Source organism: Suricata suricatta, chromosome 4 (genome assembly GCF_006229205.1).
Source record: "Suricata suricatta isolate VVHF042 chromosome 4, meerkat_22Aug2017_6uvM2_HiC, whole genome shotgun sequence".
Lineage (NCBI taxonomy): Eukaryota > Metazoa > Chordata > Mammalia > Carnivora > Herpestidae > Suricata > Suricata suricatta.
In genome coordinates this window covers 79,639,368-79,653,421 of record NC_043703.1, presented here as the reverse complement: position 1 = coordinate 79,653,421, position 14,054 = coordinate 79,639,368, and the positions used below count along the sequence as shown (strand labels likewise).

Sequence of the window (14,054 nt, the reverse complement as noted above, 5' to 3'; positions counted from 1 at the left end):
CAAGGAAATAAATGACCTGGAAATGTATGGCTGTTCGAGCAACTTACAGGCTCTTAGTAGCTAGTACAAAAGGTACTGCTAATGAGGCCCGCTTAACTCTAACTCTGCCATGGAATCCGGTTTGTGGGTGTCTCCTGGGTAGGAGAAAGATTGACAGTTCAGTAACACTAATGATCAGTTTTAGAAGTTTGATGTTTACCTAGGTTTCTTTACCCTTTCGTGCCTGAAGGAGTACTTGGACCAAGTACACTAAAAACTGAACTGTCATAAAAGTATATATCGTCATGAGCCCTGAGTAGTGTATAGAATTGTTGACTCATTATATTCTATGCCCAAACCTAATAAAACACTGTATGTGAATTATACTTCAACTTAAAAAAACTAGACCATGTCAGTATAGGTAAAAATCTAGGCTAAATTTTTAAAATTCTAATCCTAAATGGAAAGTGGTTATACTGTGGGAGATACTGTTCAACTCTATAAAGCTTTTGACTTTTTACAGTCTCACCAAGAAAGTAAATTTTTGCAAAACTATGGACTAGATGGTCCTTTTAAAAGGCTCATTTAGGTAATTTGAGTGTCAAATGCAAAAAAAAAAAAAAAAAGAAAGAAAAAGTTCCAAATCTCACTAGTGGCATTGTAAAGTGATTAGGCTCTCAGAATCAATTGGTTGAACCACTAAACCAAGAACTTATTTAAATAATGCAAACGTCTACCATGTATCTGGTCTTGTGGACACAGTTGTAAATTAGGTATATTACTACCCTCATAGACTTGTTATGCCAAAGAGGAGAGGCAGGTAGAGAAACAACCTACTGTGCGGCTGTGTGATTATGATGACAAAGCACAGTGGCCGGGGGAAGGTGCCCTGGGAGCAACAGAAAGGGAACTTTGGAAATGTTTCTTATAAGTGATGATCCTTACACGGAGTCCTAGTGGGACGATTAGGAGTTGGTCCATCTTCTAGTCTTATGATGCTCCATGTAGAAAGGCCAGGAGGTGAGAGGAAGTGAAGCCTGTCATGGGAACTTCCTGGAGTTTGGCGTAGGTGTGGGGAGGCACCGTCTCAGCAGGCTCATTTGATGCTCCATAGCAGTGAGCCATTCAGGAGTTTTTCAGCGAGATCAATACATGATATTTTAAAAGAGCATTTTGACAGGGCACCTAGATAGCACAGTCGGTTAAGCGTCTAACTGGATTTCGGCTCAGAGGTTCATGAGCTCCAGCCCCATGTCCAGTTCTGCACTGACAGCACAGAGCCTCCTTGGGATTCTCTTTCTTCCTCTCTGTCTGCCCCTCCCCTGCTCACTCTCCCTTTCAAAAATAAATAAACAAAAATTTTTTTTTAAAGAGCACTTTGAAATTTGGAGGATAAATTGAAAGAAAGTAAGATCAGTGGAAGAAAGATTGGTTCAGAGAATTAATGAGAGACAAAGGAACTCTTCTGAAACAGTGTCTAGCCCAGTGCAGGACACTGAGTGAAAATTACTAATTGAACAAATGAGATCCAACGTCCTACACTATGGTGTTGCAGGTTTTCAGAGAAGGGGAAGGTCAGTGCGAATCAAAAGATCCAAGGTAAAGTCAATCTGTTGGCTTCTGAAGAAATCTGTCAACTTCCTGAAATGATTATAAAACTTTGTGCTTACATGCATTTTCTGAGAGTCGATTTCCAACCCTCTGAAAGGTGAAAAACCACTGGGTTAGATGTTAGCCTGGCAAAACAGGACTTATGTGATGCTCTGTAGAACTTTGTATTTAGTCATCTCAATAAAGGGCTTAAATTTATAAAAGATAATCAGCTATTCTGATGATGTTAAACTGGAATAGGAATGTAATTATGCCAGGAGTCAAAGTACAGATTCAAAGAGAACCCAACAGTTTGAGAAAAATGAGTAAAAGTTGTAATCAGGTTCACAGACCAACCGTACTATAGTGGAAGTGGGATAAAAGATGCTCACCTTAACGACTGTTGTGAGCTTTTGCTCCCTGACAGCCAGTGGGCATGGAGGCTGAGAAAAGCCCGGCGGAGTTCTGGAGTTCTGCCTGATGGTGAGCACCTCATGCCTGGAAGCCTCTGAGAAGAGGCATAATCCTAGGTGAGTGATGCTCTGTAGGAGCAAGAGAGAAGAGTATGTGCATTGGCCTCAGAGATTGTTGGGAGTGCACAATGAACTATTTCCCTGTATAGAGACCCACAGAAAGTACACTGCACAGGCTTCCCTCTGTGCTGTCAACATAGGCCACGAGTGAGATCTCTGTTTCTATGGAAAAGTACGAAGTTAACAAAAAAAAGATGAAGACATGCACGAGTCCACTTTTTCTGTCACCCCCTTGTGTGTTCCAGGGGCGTGCTCTCCCTCCCTTGGTGCTGAAGTTCAGGAGCACCGTTGTGAGGAGAGGAGTTGATAATCTCGCTGCCGAGTAAGCTGCTTGGTCGCTGGTGTGTTTTGTGGCATTTGTGAACTTCAGAAGTTGTGCAGGTTCTCAGCCGTGCCTGTGTATCCTGACCCTGGTTCTACTTATAGCTCAGTAAAATCTCAGAGCACACCCGAAGGGGTGCTAGGGACAATGTGAGAGAGCTTTACCTTAAGCACCAGAACTTAGTTTTACTCAGTTGTGACAATTTCGTTAGACCTTAAGCATTGATTTACTAAAATTACTATTTGTCATTACAACCATTTTATAAAATTTTTAAAACGCTTATTTATTTTTGGGGGGAGAGAGAGAGAGAATGTGGGGGAGGATCGCCAGAGTGGGATGGGGGACAGAGGATCCGAATCAGGCTCTGTGCTGACCGCAGAGAGCTGGATGAGGGGCTCTGTAAGATCATGACCCGAGCCGAAGTCCGATATTTAACTAACTGAGCCACCCAGGTAACCCTCATTACAACCATTTTAAATTCAGAGAGCAAGAATTATCTCAGTTTGTTTATTATATAGCTTGGGAACTTTTTGTTTTCTAGTCACATCCTTTTAACCTTAGACTCCTCAAATACAGGATTCGTCCTACGCAGTTGGGGGTTTCCTGTCTTGTTAACGTTTAGTGGCTGCCAAGCACTTTTTCCTGGTCTGCGTGCTGCATTACTGTTTTTAAAGCTCTTTTAAAAATCAAACAGTTATTTATATCTTTCTATAGACACAAGTTCTATTTAATGTTGAGCTTTCTTGAAAGTAATATTACACTGTATGTTAACTAAATGGAATTTAAATAAAAACTTGAAAAAAGAAAAAACAATGTCAAGGTCACTGTGTTTATAGTGAATATAAAATTAATTTGTATTTTATTCATCGAGTATCTAGAGTGATGCCTAGAGTGAAAAGAAACTGAGGATTGGTGGTTGTTTCTCATTGTTTTTCACACCTGTCTTGACAAAAATGTGAGAAGTAGACACTGTAGGAATCCTAATATTATGTTTCTGTTATTGTAAACATTAACCTTTTCTGTATTTTAGGTCTCAGTAGGATCCCAGGGCTTTGTACAAAATCTTGGTACAAAATCTTGTAATATGTAAATCTTCTAAATTATATTTAATTTATTTTTGAGTAGGCAGAATATTCAAAGTCAGAACAGAACTTGATGACAGGCTCTCTTCTGCTGCTGTTTGCAAGTTCCCCAGAAGCCCCCAGTATTACCCTTTTTGTATGTGTGTTTCCTTCCAAAAAGAAGGAGATATCACTCTCTTGATATCACTTGATTCTTTTCACATGTTTTATGACTATTTAAATCTAGTGTTACAACAAAATTAGTAATTTTGTCCTTGGATCTTTAAAAGTGTGTGTTACGGGGCACCTGGGTGACTCAGTCAGTTAAGTGTCTGCCCCTTCGTTTCATCTTGGGTCATGACCTCACACTTTGTGGGTTTGAGCCCTGTGTCTGTCTCTATGCGGACAGCGTGGAGCCTGCTTAAGATTCTCTCTCTCCTTCCTCTCTTTCTCTGCCCCTCCCCTGCTCATGCTGTCTCTGTCTCTCAAAAAAAAGAAATGTATGTTACATTTTTGTGGCACCTGGGTGGCTCAGTCGGTTGAGTGTCCAACTTCGGCTCAGGTCATGATCAGGTGGTTCTTGAATTCAAGCCCTGCGTCAGGCCCAGTGCTGACAGCTCAGAGTCTGGAGCCTTCTTCAGATTCTGTCTCCCTTTCTCTGTCCCTCCCCTTCTCACAGTCTCTTTTTTCTCTCAAAAATAAACATTAAAAAATTAATTAAATGTATGTTACGTTTTGATGGCAGCTGTAAGTTGTCTGTTTTCCACTGGGATGGTGGAGCCAGGGTGACAAACGGTGGCCCTAAAGGGAGCTAGCATCTGTGTGTCCTGAGTGATGGAGTAAGATATAGACCCCCCCTTTCCTTGTGGGCACCATAATGTTTATATTTATTATATTGATACTTTTAGGGAAATAATGGTAATTCTTTAACTCTTGATGCAAAAAGAAGTTTCAGAGACTTTTCTCTATGCTCTTATCAAGGGGATTCTAGAAGGGAAGGAGGTTGATACAGATTACTCAAGGAGAAACTACTGAAACCATGAAGTCAAACTATTGGCTAAGAAGTTGCCAAGGATCTAGCCCGTGTCTGTGAGACAGTGTTGTATACTGAGTGGAACTGAGTCAGAACTGGTAGCTAGATTCCTGCATGCGATTGCACTAACATCATTTGGAGCTGTGACTGTAAAGACTTGCTCCGTGTTATCTGTCCTCCGTTATCTGCAAAGCCCTCTTGCAAACACTCACCTGTTCCCCCCACACACTAAAACAGAGCCCCTTTCTAGGTTTGTCACCATCTGGTATCAAATGCGCAACTAACTACTGGGGCTGCATATAGGCATCCAAAACATCTTTAGGTTGATAGTGTTGATTGCATTGAGGTACACATTTGATGAGAGGGAATTGTTTGAATAGGTAGTTACAGATTTAGAAAATCATTGAATGAAGGTTGATAGAAGAAACCATGCTCTTTTTAGTTATGAATTTTTGAGTAATATCTAGGGGAAAAAGACACTTCCTTTTTAAAGAGAATTTCAAATAGGATGGGGAAAGGGAGGAATTGCACTGCTTCCCTCACAATTGTGCCTTTTTTTTTTTAAAGGAAAATATGCCAAAGAGCTCTTGATGACCAGGCACTTCTTTAAACTGACAGCTGTTTGTGGAGTCTTTGTGCATTTCCTGGCAAATAAAATAGGGCTGGACCCTTCTTTAGTCATTACCTTACTGGAACTTTTTAGCCTAATTTAAATTCAGAATGATGCTGGAAAGATTTATAAAGGATTTGGTGTGGTTATTCATAACAATTAAACTTTACTTATTAGTAAACACTTGAGCAACCCAGGTCCCTGACACCTCCACCCCTTTCCCCCAGCACACACAAGGTGCAAGGCCCAGAGATAAGGCAGGCCAGGCCTTGCAGAGGAGGGTGTGTACCAGCAGAGAAACAGGAAGCTGTGCGTAGCCTGGCTCGCCTGGAGGTTTCCAACTCTGGTCAGGTGTGCTGAAGTCCCGGCAAGAGACCTGCTCGCTCGCTCTGAGCCCTGGCAGCCATGCTGCTCAGCATAAATACTTCAGACTGTCAGTAACTAATGTGTAGAGGGAAGTATGACAGCATTACAGCTTAAAGAGCTGTCCCACTCAGGTCTCTACCGGAGAAGACGAGATCGCCCCGATAGTGTGAGACTAAATGGGTTACCGGAGGAAGAGCTAAGGTGAGTGCAAAGTCATGGTTGGCTGGAGGTCAAGACACCCAGTGATTGCGGCGAGATTCCTGCCTCAGTGGATGCAGCAGTAGAGAATACACATTGAAGAGGGCCTACTGGCACCACTCTGTCTGTAATTCAAGATTGAACACAGTCCCCAGATTGTGCTGGATTGGAACTGTGCAAAACTAGAGCTCATTTTTCCATTTCTTCATAAATCCTGTAAGTTGTTTTAGCCAGTCCCCAAAATTGCCTTGTTGTGATGTCTTTAAAAATTATGTAATCATCAAAGTAATATTTAAAATTGGAAACAATTGATTTTTCCCCCCTTAGTTTAAAGATAGATTGCTTTGGCTTATTAGAACATGTTTCTGTGAGTTTTCCTTTGAATTTCTGTGGCCAGATTAGTTTGTGATGTTTTGAGTGGGGGTTGGGGGGTGTTCATAGAACATTCTTTGTTATTGAAATGGACTCAGCAAAGGAATGCAGAAACTATTGAATGTAACCTAGGAAGGAAGGTCATCAAAAATCTGAAGGCCATTTTAACTAAAAGGTTCGGGTTTTGTTTTGTTTTGTTTTGTTTGTTTTCAGAGTTAATTTGGCTCTAATTTTAGTTTTTGTTACAGGTATTGAGAATTGTTTTTAGAATTTTAGGTTCTAAAAAGTTCCTGCAACATTAAGCATATGTTAAAGTACTATGCTAACTGTGAAAGGTTTTCTGTTTCTGGGATGAAGTGTTCCTATTTTAGAGCTGACAGGAGGCTGCAGTAAAGAGACTTCCTTTTCTTTTTATTATGTTTACTGTATAGTACTAAGTTGTTAATGGACTCATGAGTTAAGTATTTGAATATTTCAACTAGATGGTGAGAGGGATATTTACATGCTTTGTATTCTCTTTTTGCTATAACTTCATTTTCAGAGTTTAAATTCTATTTTTAATTTTAAAATTAAATTTAAATTATGTTAAATTTAAAATTATAGAATTTTAAATTCTATATTTAAATTTGACAGGGAAAAATGGTCAGGAACTCTTTTTTAAACTTTTGTAAGTTTGTAATTATCTTATAGCCAGCTATATTTACTACGGGAACTGTACTTTGGGAGGGAAACATTTACTTGAAAATTATTAACTCTTTCGTTAACTTTTGAAGAGAATAGTAGCATTAAAGGACTATTTCGATGCTAATATTATTAGATTTTATTCCTTACCATGTCAGGTATCTTTTAGGTACATTTATTGTATCAACTTTGAATTGATTGGATTAGATAGAATTTAAGCCTTCAGAGTTTGAATTGCTACAGATTTTATGAGGCTTAGTGAAAATATTGAGCTCTCTCTTGTTAACCAGGTAGGCTGTTGGCAGTGTCCTCCGAAATCAACATTTATGGTAGACTCCAAACTACTCTTGAGCCAAGAGTGAAAAGTTACCAGAAACTATTTTAACCTAAGATTTAGGGTCCTAAGGAATTTCATTAAAAAAAATTAAGATATGTAAAACTATTTGAGATCAACCATATTTCATTTATTTTTCAGACAGTAGCAAAAGTACCCACGAATAAAATTGCCCTTATGCTCAAGAAGGTAGTTATTTTTATAATGATCTTTGAAATCATTAGATATTTTTCTTTTGTCTAGACTGTAAATCAAAGGAGGAAGAATATATTTTTCTTGAGAGAAATGGGGAATGGGCAGAGGGAGAGAGAGAATTTAAGCAGGTTCCATGCCCAGTCCAGAGCCCAACACAGGACACAATCTCACCACTGTGAGATCTTGACCATGAGATCTGAGCCAAAATCAACAGTGGGACACTTACAAACATAACTGAGCCATCCCAGTGCCCCAATGAGGAAGGATAATTCTTAAGAAATATTGTTTGTTGAGTTAAGGGGAAATATTTTTCCACCCATTCTGGTGATGTAGTTCCCTGGTGATAATAAGGGACTAAGGTATCTGTGATTTCTCTGTCCTTTGCTGCAGAGAGAATGACTATTATTCCTTATTTTATTTATTTTAAAAAAATTTTAATGTTTATTTGTGAGATATAGAGAGACAGAGTGTAAGCAGGGGAGGTGCAGAGAAATGGAGACCCAGAATCTGAAGCAGGCTCCAGGCTCTGATCTGTCAGCACAGAGCCCGACGTGGGGCTCAACCCAAACCCTCTAACTGAGATCATGACCTGAGCCAAAGTCGGATGCTTAACCCTCTGAGCCACCTAGGTATCCCTATTATTCCCTTATTTTAGGAGTGTAGTGCTTAGCTAGTAAAAGTAGGCAATTGTCTGTTTTTCCATGGACTTTTTTTTTAATCAATTTAGAGAGTTGGGTTGTTTGTTTTTCTAATATTACAGTAAGCCTATTTTTAGCATTAAATCAGGTTTCTTAGCTAATAGGAATCAGGGAGGGTAGGGACTTTGAAATTACACACCCATTTCAGCCCCACTCTGTCAGACAAGTTATGTAATCTTGTTGAACCTCAGTTTGTTCCTCTTTAGGATGAGGATGAAAATAACTGCCATTATTGAGCATCATTTACTGTCTTGTAAATTCCTCACCACCAACCTACAGAGGCAGGGGCATTATTATATTCTGCATAGTGGTGTAGGATTAATGGCTTTCATGCATTATTCAACTAATTTTTATTAGGTACCTATTCTGCTAAATGAGGATGCAGTGATGAATCAGACACAGTTCTTCCCTTCAAGGCACGCCAAGGTTTTAGCACATGGACTGCGACCACAGGTGCTCTTCACGCAAGCAGTTGTTTGACTTTGAGTACACGTAATACCAAACATTTCTCACACCCCCTCAGTATTGCACAAGACCCATTCCTGTTCACATTCCTTCTCACTTTCCTGTTCACTTTCTTGGCATGTTTAAGAACTCTAACAGAATGATCAGAAACTATCTGGCTCATGCCAGAAAACATTTTTCTTGTAAGTTAAAATAAAAGACTATGCTCTGAAACAAAATACAGATGTTTAAGGAGGACTGTGAAAAACATGAAAATAATCGTGGCTTCGAACTTGTTAATGGCAATATGAAAGACCCTGACTTTATAGATTTTTATTTTGCAGTATGAATTTTAATCAGAAACTTACCCTCTTGCATACTTTGTACAATAGACCATTTCCCTCTACATTTGAGGGTTATGTTATGGCAATTTGTCTTATTTAAATAGTAGTTGTTACTATCAGTAGAAAGCATCCTGTGGGCCTTTGTCTTGAGTTCTTGAGCATGCCCTTAATTTTGGCTAGATTCTAACATGCCCAAGAAACCATTGGAAAATTTTCTCCCTTATGAAGCTCAATGTTAAGGATTTGGTTAAAGCAGGGTGTTCATTTGTACCCAGACTTTACAGAAAGGTTGTGTATACACATACAGATTGTCTTTCTGTCCAGTTCTCGTGACCTGGGTAGAACTGGTATGACTTTCAAATTTAAGCAATGGACTTCTCAGCACAACATAGTTCACACTTTTATGTCAGTGGACTCAGAACTTGTTCTGAGTTTCACACCTCTAAAGAGCATTCACCCATTTTTCCTTGGAATTTTTGATTTTCAAAAATTATATCTAAGGTATGCCCTTGCGGCACCTGAGTGGCTCAGTCAGTTGAGTGTCCCGACTCTTGATTTTGGCTCAGGTCATGATCTCATGGTTTGTGGGTGTGAGCCCATTTTGGGCTCTGCACTGACAGTGCAGAGGCTGCTTGGGATTCTCTGTCTTTCTTTCTCTCTGCCCCTCCCTTGAGTGCATGTATGTGCATTCTTTCTCTCTCAAAAATAAACATTTAAGATAATACACTTACCTATATATTTACGCCTTAGCTATTTATTCCATCCTTCAAACTATGTTGTACCCGGACGCCTTGTTTTTTGGGGAAACCTGAATGAAAAACACACCTAACACTACACACACACACACTTTAAAAGTCTCAGTCACTTTTGCTCTTTCTTAGGTAAAAGGATCTGTCAGAAACTGACTGGGGACGCCTCAGAAGTTAAGTCTTTGCTGGCTGGGTCCAAAACATAGTTTACATAGAAACATTGGCCACATCTGGCCCACTGCCTGTTTTGGTATGGCTCATGTGGATTTTATATTTTTCAGTGGTTGGAAAAATTAAAAGAAGAATATTGCATGACATACTGAAAATTACATGAAATTTAAATTTCATGTAATAAATGAATTTTTTAATGTGTATTTCGAGGGGCACTTGGGTGGCTCAGTTGATTAAGCATCCAGCTTTGGCTCAGGTTATGATCTCACAGCTCGTGGGTTCGAGCCCCGCATCGAGCTCTGTGCTGACAGCTCAGAGCCTGGAGCCTGCTCTGGATTCTGTATCTCCCTCTCTCTACCTCTCCCTCTCTCATGCTCTGTCTCTCTCTGCCTCTCAAAAATAAATAACATTAAAAATTTTTTTAATGTTTATTTTTGATAAAGAGAGAGCAGTGGAGGAGCAGAAAGAGAGGGAGACACTGGATCCGAAGTAGGCTCTGCACTAATAGCAGCAAGCTCCATGTAACGCTTAAATCCAGGAACCTGAGCTGAAGTCACACACTCAACCAACTGAGCCTCGTGAATGAAATTTTGCAGGAGGACAGCCAAGCTTATTTGCACGGTTGTCTCTAGTAGTTTCTGGCCACAGTGCCCTTAGGCCCTTGGTCTAGTGCTGAGATACAAAACCCTTCTGTCTTTCCCTGTTGTTCCTTTAGTTAGGCACCTACTCTCTCCACTCCCAGTTAGATTTGTTGTACCTGGATAAAATCAGGGCTATGTCAACCTTGAAATGAGTGGGGGGAATAAAGAAAAAATACTTTAAAGTTTGTATCCCTACTTGAAGTTGACTCGATGCAGCAGTAAAAATTTGTTAGAACTTCTTAATGCTACCCTTTTCTGCACTTTTCATGATGGAACTGGCCAAGAGGAACAGGAGGAGGTGCAAAGTAACCTTTACTTTTTGCTTATTAAGTAAACCTTCTGAGTTCATATCTTTTTAGATATAGGACATAATCACTTTTATGTAGTTGGAATGTCCTTGGGGTGACAGGGTGACTCAGTCAGTTAAGCATCTGACTCCTGATTTTGGCTCAGGTCATGGTCTCATAGTTCATGAATTTGAGGCTCACGTTGGGCTCTGTGCTTGCAGTGAGGAGCCTGCTTGGGATTCTCTCTCCCTCTCTCTGCGCCTTCCCACTTGCTCTGTCTCTGTCTCTCTCAAGATAAATAAATAAAAACTTAAAAAAAATAGTAGTGGGAGTGTACTTGACTTGGTTTGAGAGTAGAAAACTCATCATGTGTTATGAATGATACATTCCCATTGGGTGAGCCCTTGTTATGGGTTAGGCACTCTATTAAGAATTTTCATATTTTGGGGGGGGGGTGTTTGTTTTTTTTAACTCACAATTCAGTAAGGCAGGAAGAAGAACCTAAAGTTGGAAAAGGTATTCATCCTTATTAACCAGTTCCTGTCCTTGATTCTGAGTTCACTTGAGGTTGGAGTAGGTCATTTTAGGATGTGCATTTCCTTGCTTACCTGTTTTGCAATTTGCTTATTTCTTTGCCTGTCTTTTGGATGAAAAACCGATGTTCATATTTTAGTTTGAGAAATATAGTCTGTGAGACAATTAGGGGGGATAAAATTTTAGCTTTGCTATTTTTGTCTGTTCTTACAATTTAATGGTTCAACAAGAACATATTTAACCTTCCTAACAATGAACACATCACATAGCTAATAACAAATATTTTTTTCTCTGAAAGATGTATCAGTTTGTTAGTGTTGGGTTTTTTTTAAAGGAACTGGTGCTTTCTTATACGTGTTTAAGAGTGTAATATAGACAAACACACATGCTGTGTGTGGGGGGGCATTATACTGGAATATTATTCAGCCATGAAAAAGGAAGGAAATCCTGTCATTTGTGACAACATGAATGCACCTTGAGGGCATTATGCTGAAATAAGTCAGAGAGGGATACACAAATACTGTATGCTATCACTTTTATGTGGAATCTAAAAAAACCTCACCTTGTGAAAGTAGAGAGTAAAATGGTCGTTACTGGGGCCTATGGACAGGGGTGTGGAGCACGTTTTAAGGGTACAAACTTGCAACTGATAGATAAATAAGTCCTGGATATCCAGTGCCAACATAATGATTATAGTGGACAACACCATATTAAACACTTCAGAATTTCTAAGAGACTAGATTGTAACTGTTTTCAACACAAAAAAGAAATTATAACTATGTGACATGGTAAAGATGTTAGCTAAAGCTACCTTAGCAATTGTATCATAATATACAAATGTATCAAACCAACAGATTGGGTTAGCTTCCCCAACTTACACAGTGTCACTTATATCTCAGTTACACAGATGTTTCTAAAATAGTATAATCCACAAGTATTTATACTGTAATAATTGGTTTTACAGGCATACCCCTCCTCAACATGCTCACTTACCTGTCCCTATCCTGTCTCCTCGCCATTCACAGAGGACTCTCCAAAGCCAGAGGCCTGGCCTTGTTTCCGTTGCGTTCCTAGCATCTACCATAGCACCTGGGAGGCCCTCACTGTCCAGTACCTATTCCTCATTTTATGAGTGAAGAAACGAGAAACTAAAGTGGCTTAGGGGTACCTCTTCCATCCACCAGTGTCCTGACCAAAAAGGTCATGGTCGTTTTGTTTTTCAGTAGTTTGGGGAGACTTATTTTCTATCAAAGAATGTATTTTCCTCTCTGTCATCTAAAGTATTTCTGTATAGTTTAGAGAGTATATGCTGAAGTTAAAAATAGCAATCTTAGTGAATAGAATAATTAAAAGAAATGAAAAGTCTTTAGATAAGGATTCCTTTTCTGTTTCTGTGTACAGCTGAGAGACATTTAAGAATGAACTTCGACTCCAGCAAAATTAGTTTGTGAATTTTTGTCCATAACCATAAATTTTCCTGAATGATTTACTATGAAAATGAAATGCTAAGATTCTAATCATTATAATTGCTTTCCTATTGGTTTGAAATACACACAACACCTTAAAGTACCAGGTATAAATCACTTATAAAAACAAAAAAATAGCAGCTGACTAATACTTGCACTTTACTTGCATTACTTGGATAGACGCTGTTAAAATGAAGCCATGTTATTTGCTTTGTATATATTTACATATAAAAATACGTATTTTGAAAACATAGCCACTTATTGTGTGTCTGTGAGACACACAGTTTAATTCTGTGATTAAAACAGGCTTTGAGGGGTGCCTGGGTGGCTCAGTCAGTTAAACGTCCACTTCGGCTCAGGTCATGATCTCACGGTTTATGGGTTCGAGCCCTGCGTCGGGCTCTGTGCTGACAGCTAGCCCAGAGCCTGGAGCCTATCTTCAGATTCGGTGTCTCCCTCCCTCTCTGACCCTCCCCTGTTCATGCTGTCTCTCTCTCTAAAATAAATTAAAAAAAAAAAAGTAAATAAATAAATTAAATAAAACAGTCTTTGAGGGGTGCCTGGGTGACTCTGAGCAGCTGACCTTTGATTTCACCCAGAGTCTGCTTAAGATTCTCTCTGCCCCTCTCCCTTACACACACATACACACACAGAGTCGCTCACTCACACACTCATACTTACACGTAGTCACTCTCACACACACTCAAAACACTCATGCTCACACTCTTACACACACTCACACACCACCACTCACACACACACACACACACACACACACTCACTCACACATGCATGCACTTAAAAAATAACAAGTTTTGAACATGAGTATTCTCTTACAGAAGATATATTTTGCAGGGTGCCTGGATGGCTCAGTTGGTTGAATGTCCAACTCTTTTTTTTTTTTCATAATATTTTATTGTCAAATTGTTTTCCATACAACACCCAGTGCTCTTCCCCTTAAGTGCCCTCCACCATCACCACCACCTCTTTTCCCCCCTCCCCCTTCCCCTTCAACCCTCAGTTCATTCTCAGCATTCGTCTCTCAAGTTTTGCATCCCTCTCTCCCCCCAACTCTCTCTCCCTCCTCCGCTCCTCCTGGTTCTCCATTAGGTCTCTCCTGTTTTCCTGCTAGACCTATGAGTGCAAACTATGGTTTCTGTCCTTCTCTGCCTGGCTTACTTCACTCAGCATGACACTCTCAAGGTCCATCCACTTTCCTACAAAGAGCCATATGTCATTCCCTCTCATTGCCATGTAGTACTCCATCGTGAATGTATACCACATCTTCTTGATCCATTCGTCAGGTGATGGACATTTAGGCTCCTTCCATGTTTTGGCTATTGTTGACATTGCTGCTATGAACATTGGGGTACATGTGCTCCTATGCATCAGCATTTCTGTCTCTCTTGGGTAAATCCCTAGCAATGCTATTGCTGGGTCATAAGG

The 14,054-nt window shown here is 39.8% G+C and overlaps 1 protein-coding gene across 5 annotated transcripts in view; it reads left to right on the top strand.

The window, feature by feature from the left end:
- LIMS1 (LIM zinc finger domain containing 1) overlaps nucleotides 1-14,054 on the top strand; it is a 148,100-nt gene that overhangs the window by 78,636 nt on the left and 55,410 nt on the right. The window contains exon 1 of one of the 5 annotated variants that reach the window (XM_029937055.1): nucleotides 5,169-5,695. The exons of 3 other annotated variants lie outside the window; for them this stretch is intronic. In XM_029937055.1, the coding sequence (XP_029792915.1) occupies nucleotides 5,589-5,695 (107 nt within the window). In that variant the 5' untranslated portion in view covers nucleotides 5,169-5,588. Of the gene's footprint in view, nucleotides 1-5,168; nucleotides 5,696-14,054 lie in introns of those variants that run through there. One more of the 5 variants, XM_029937056.1, reaches the window with a different exon arrangement.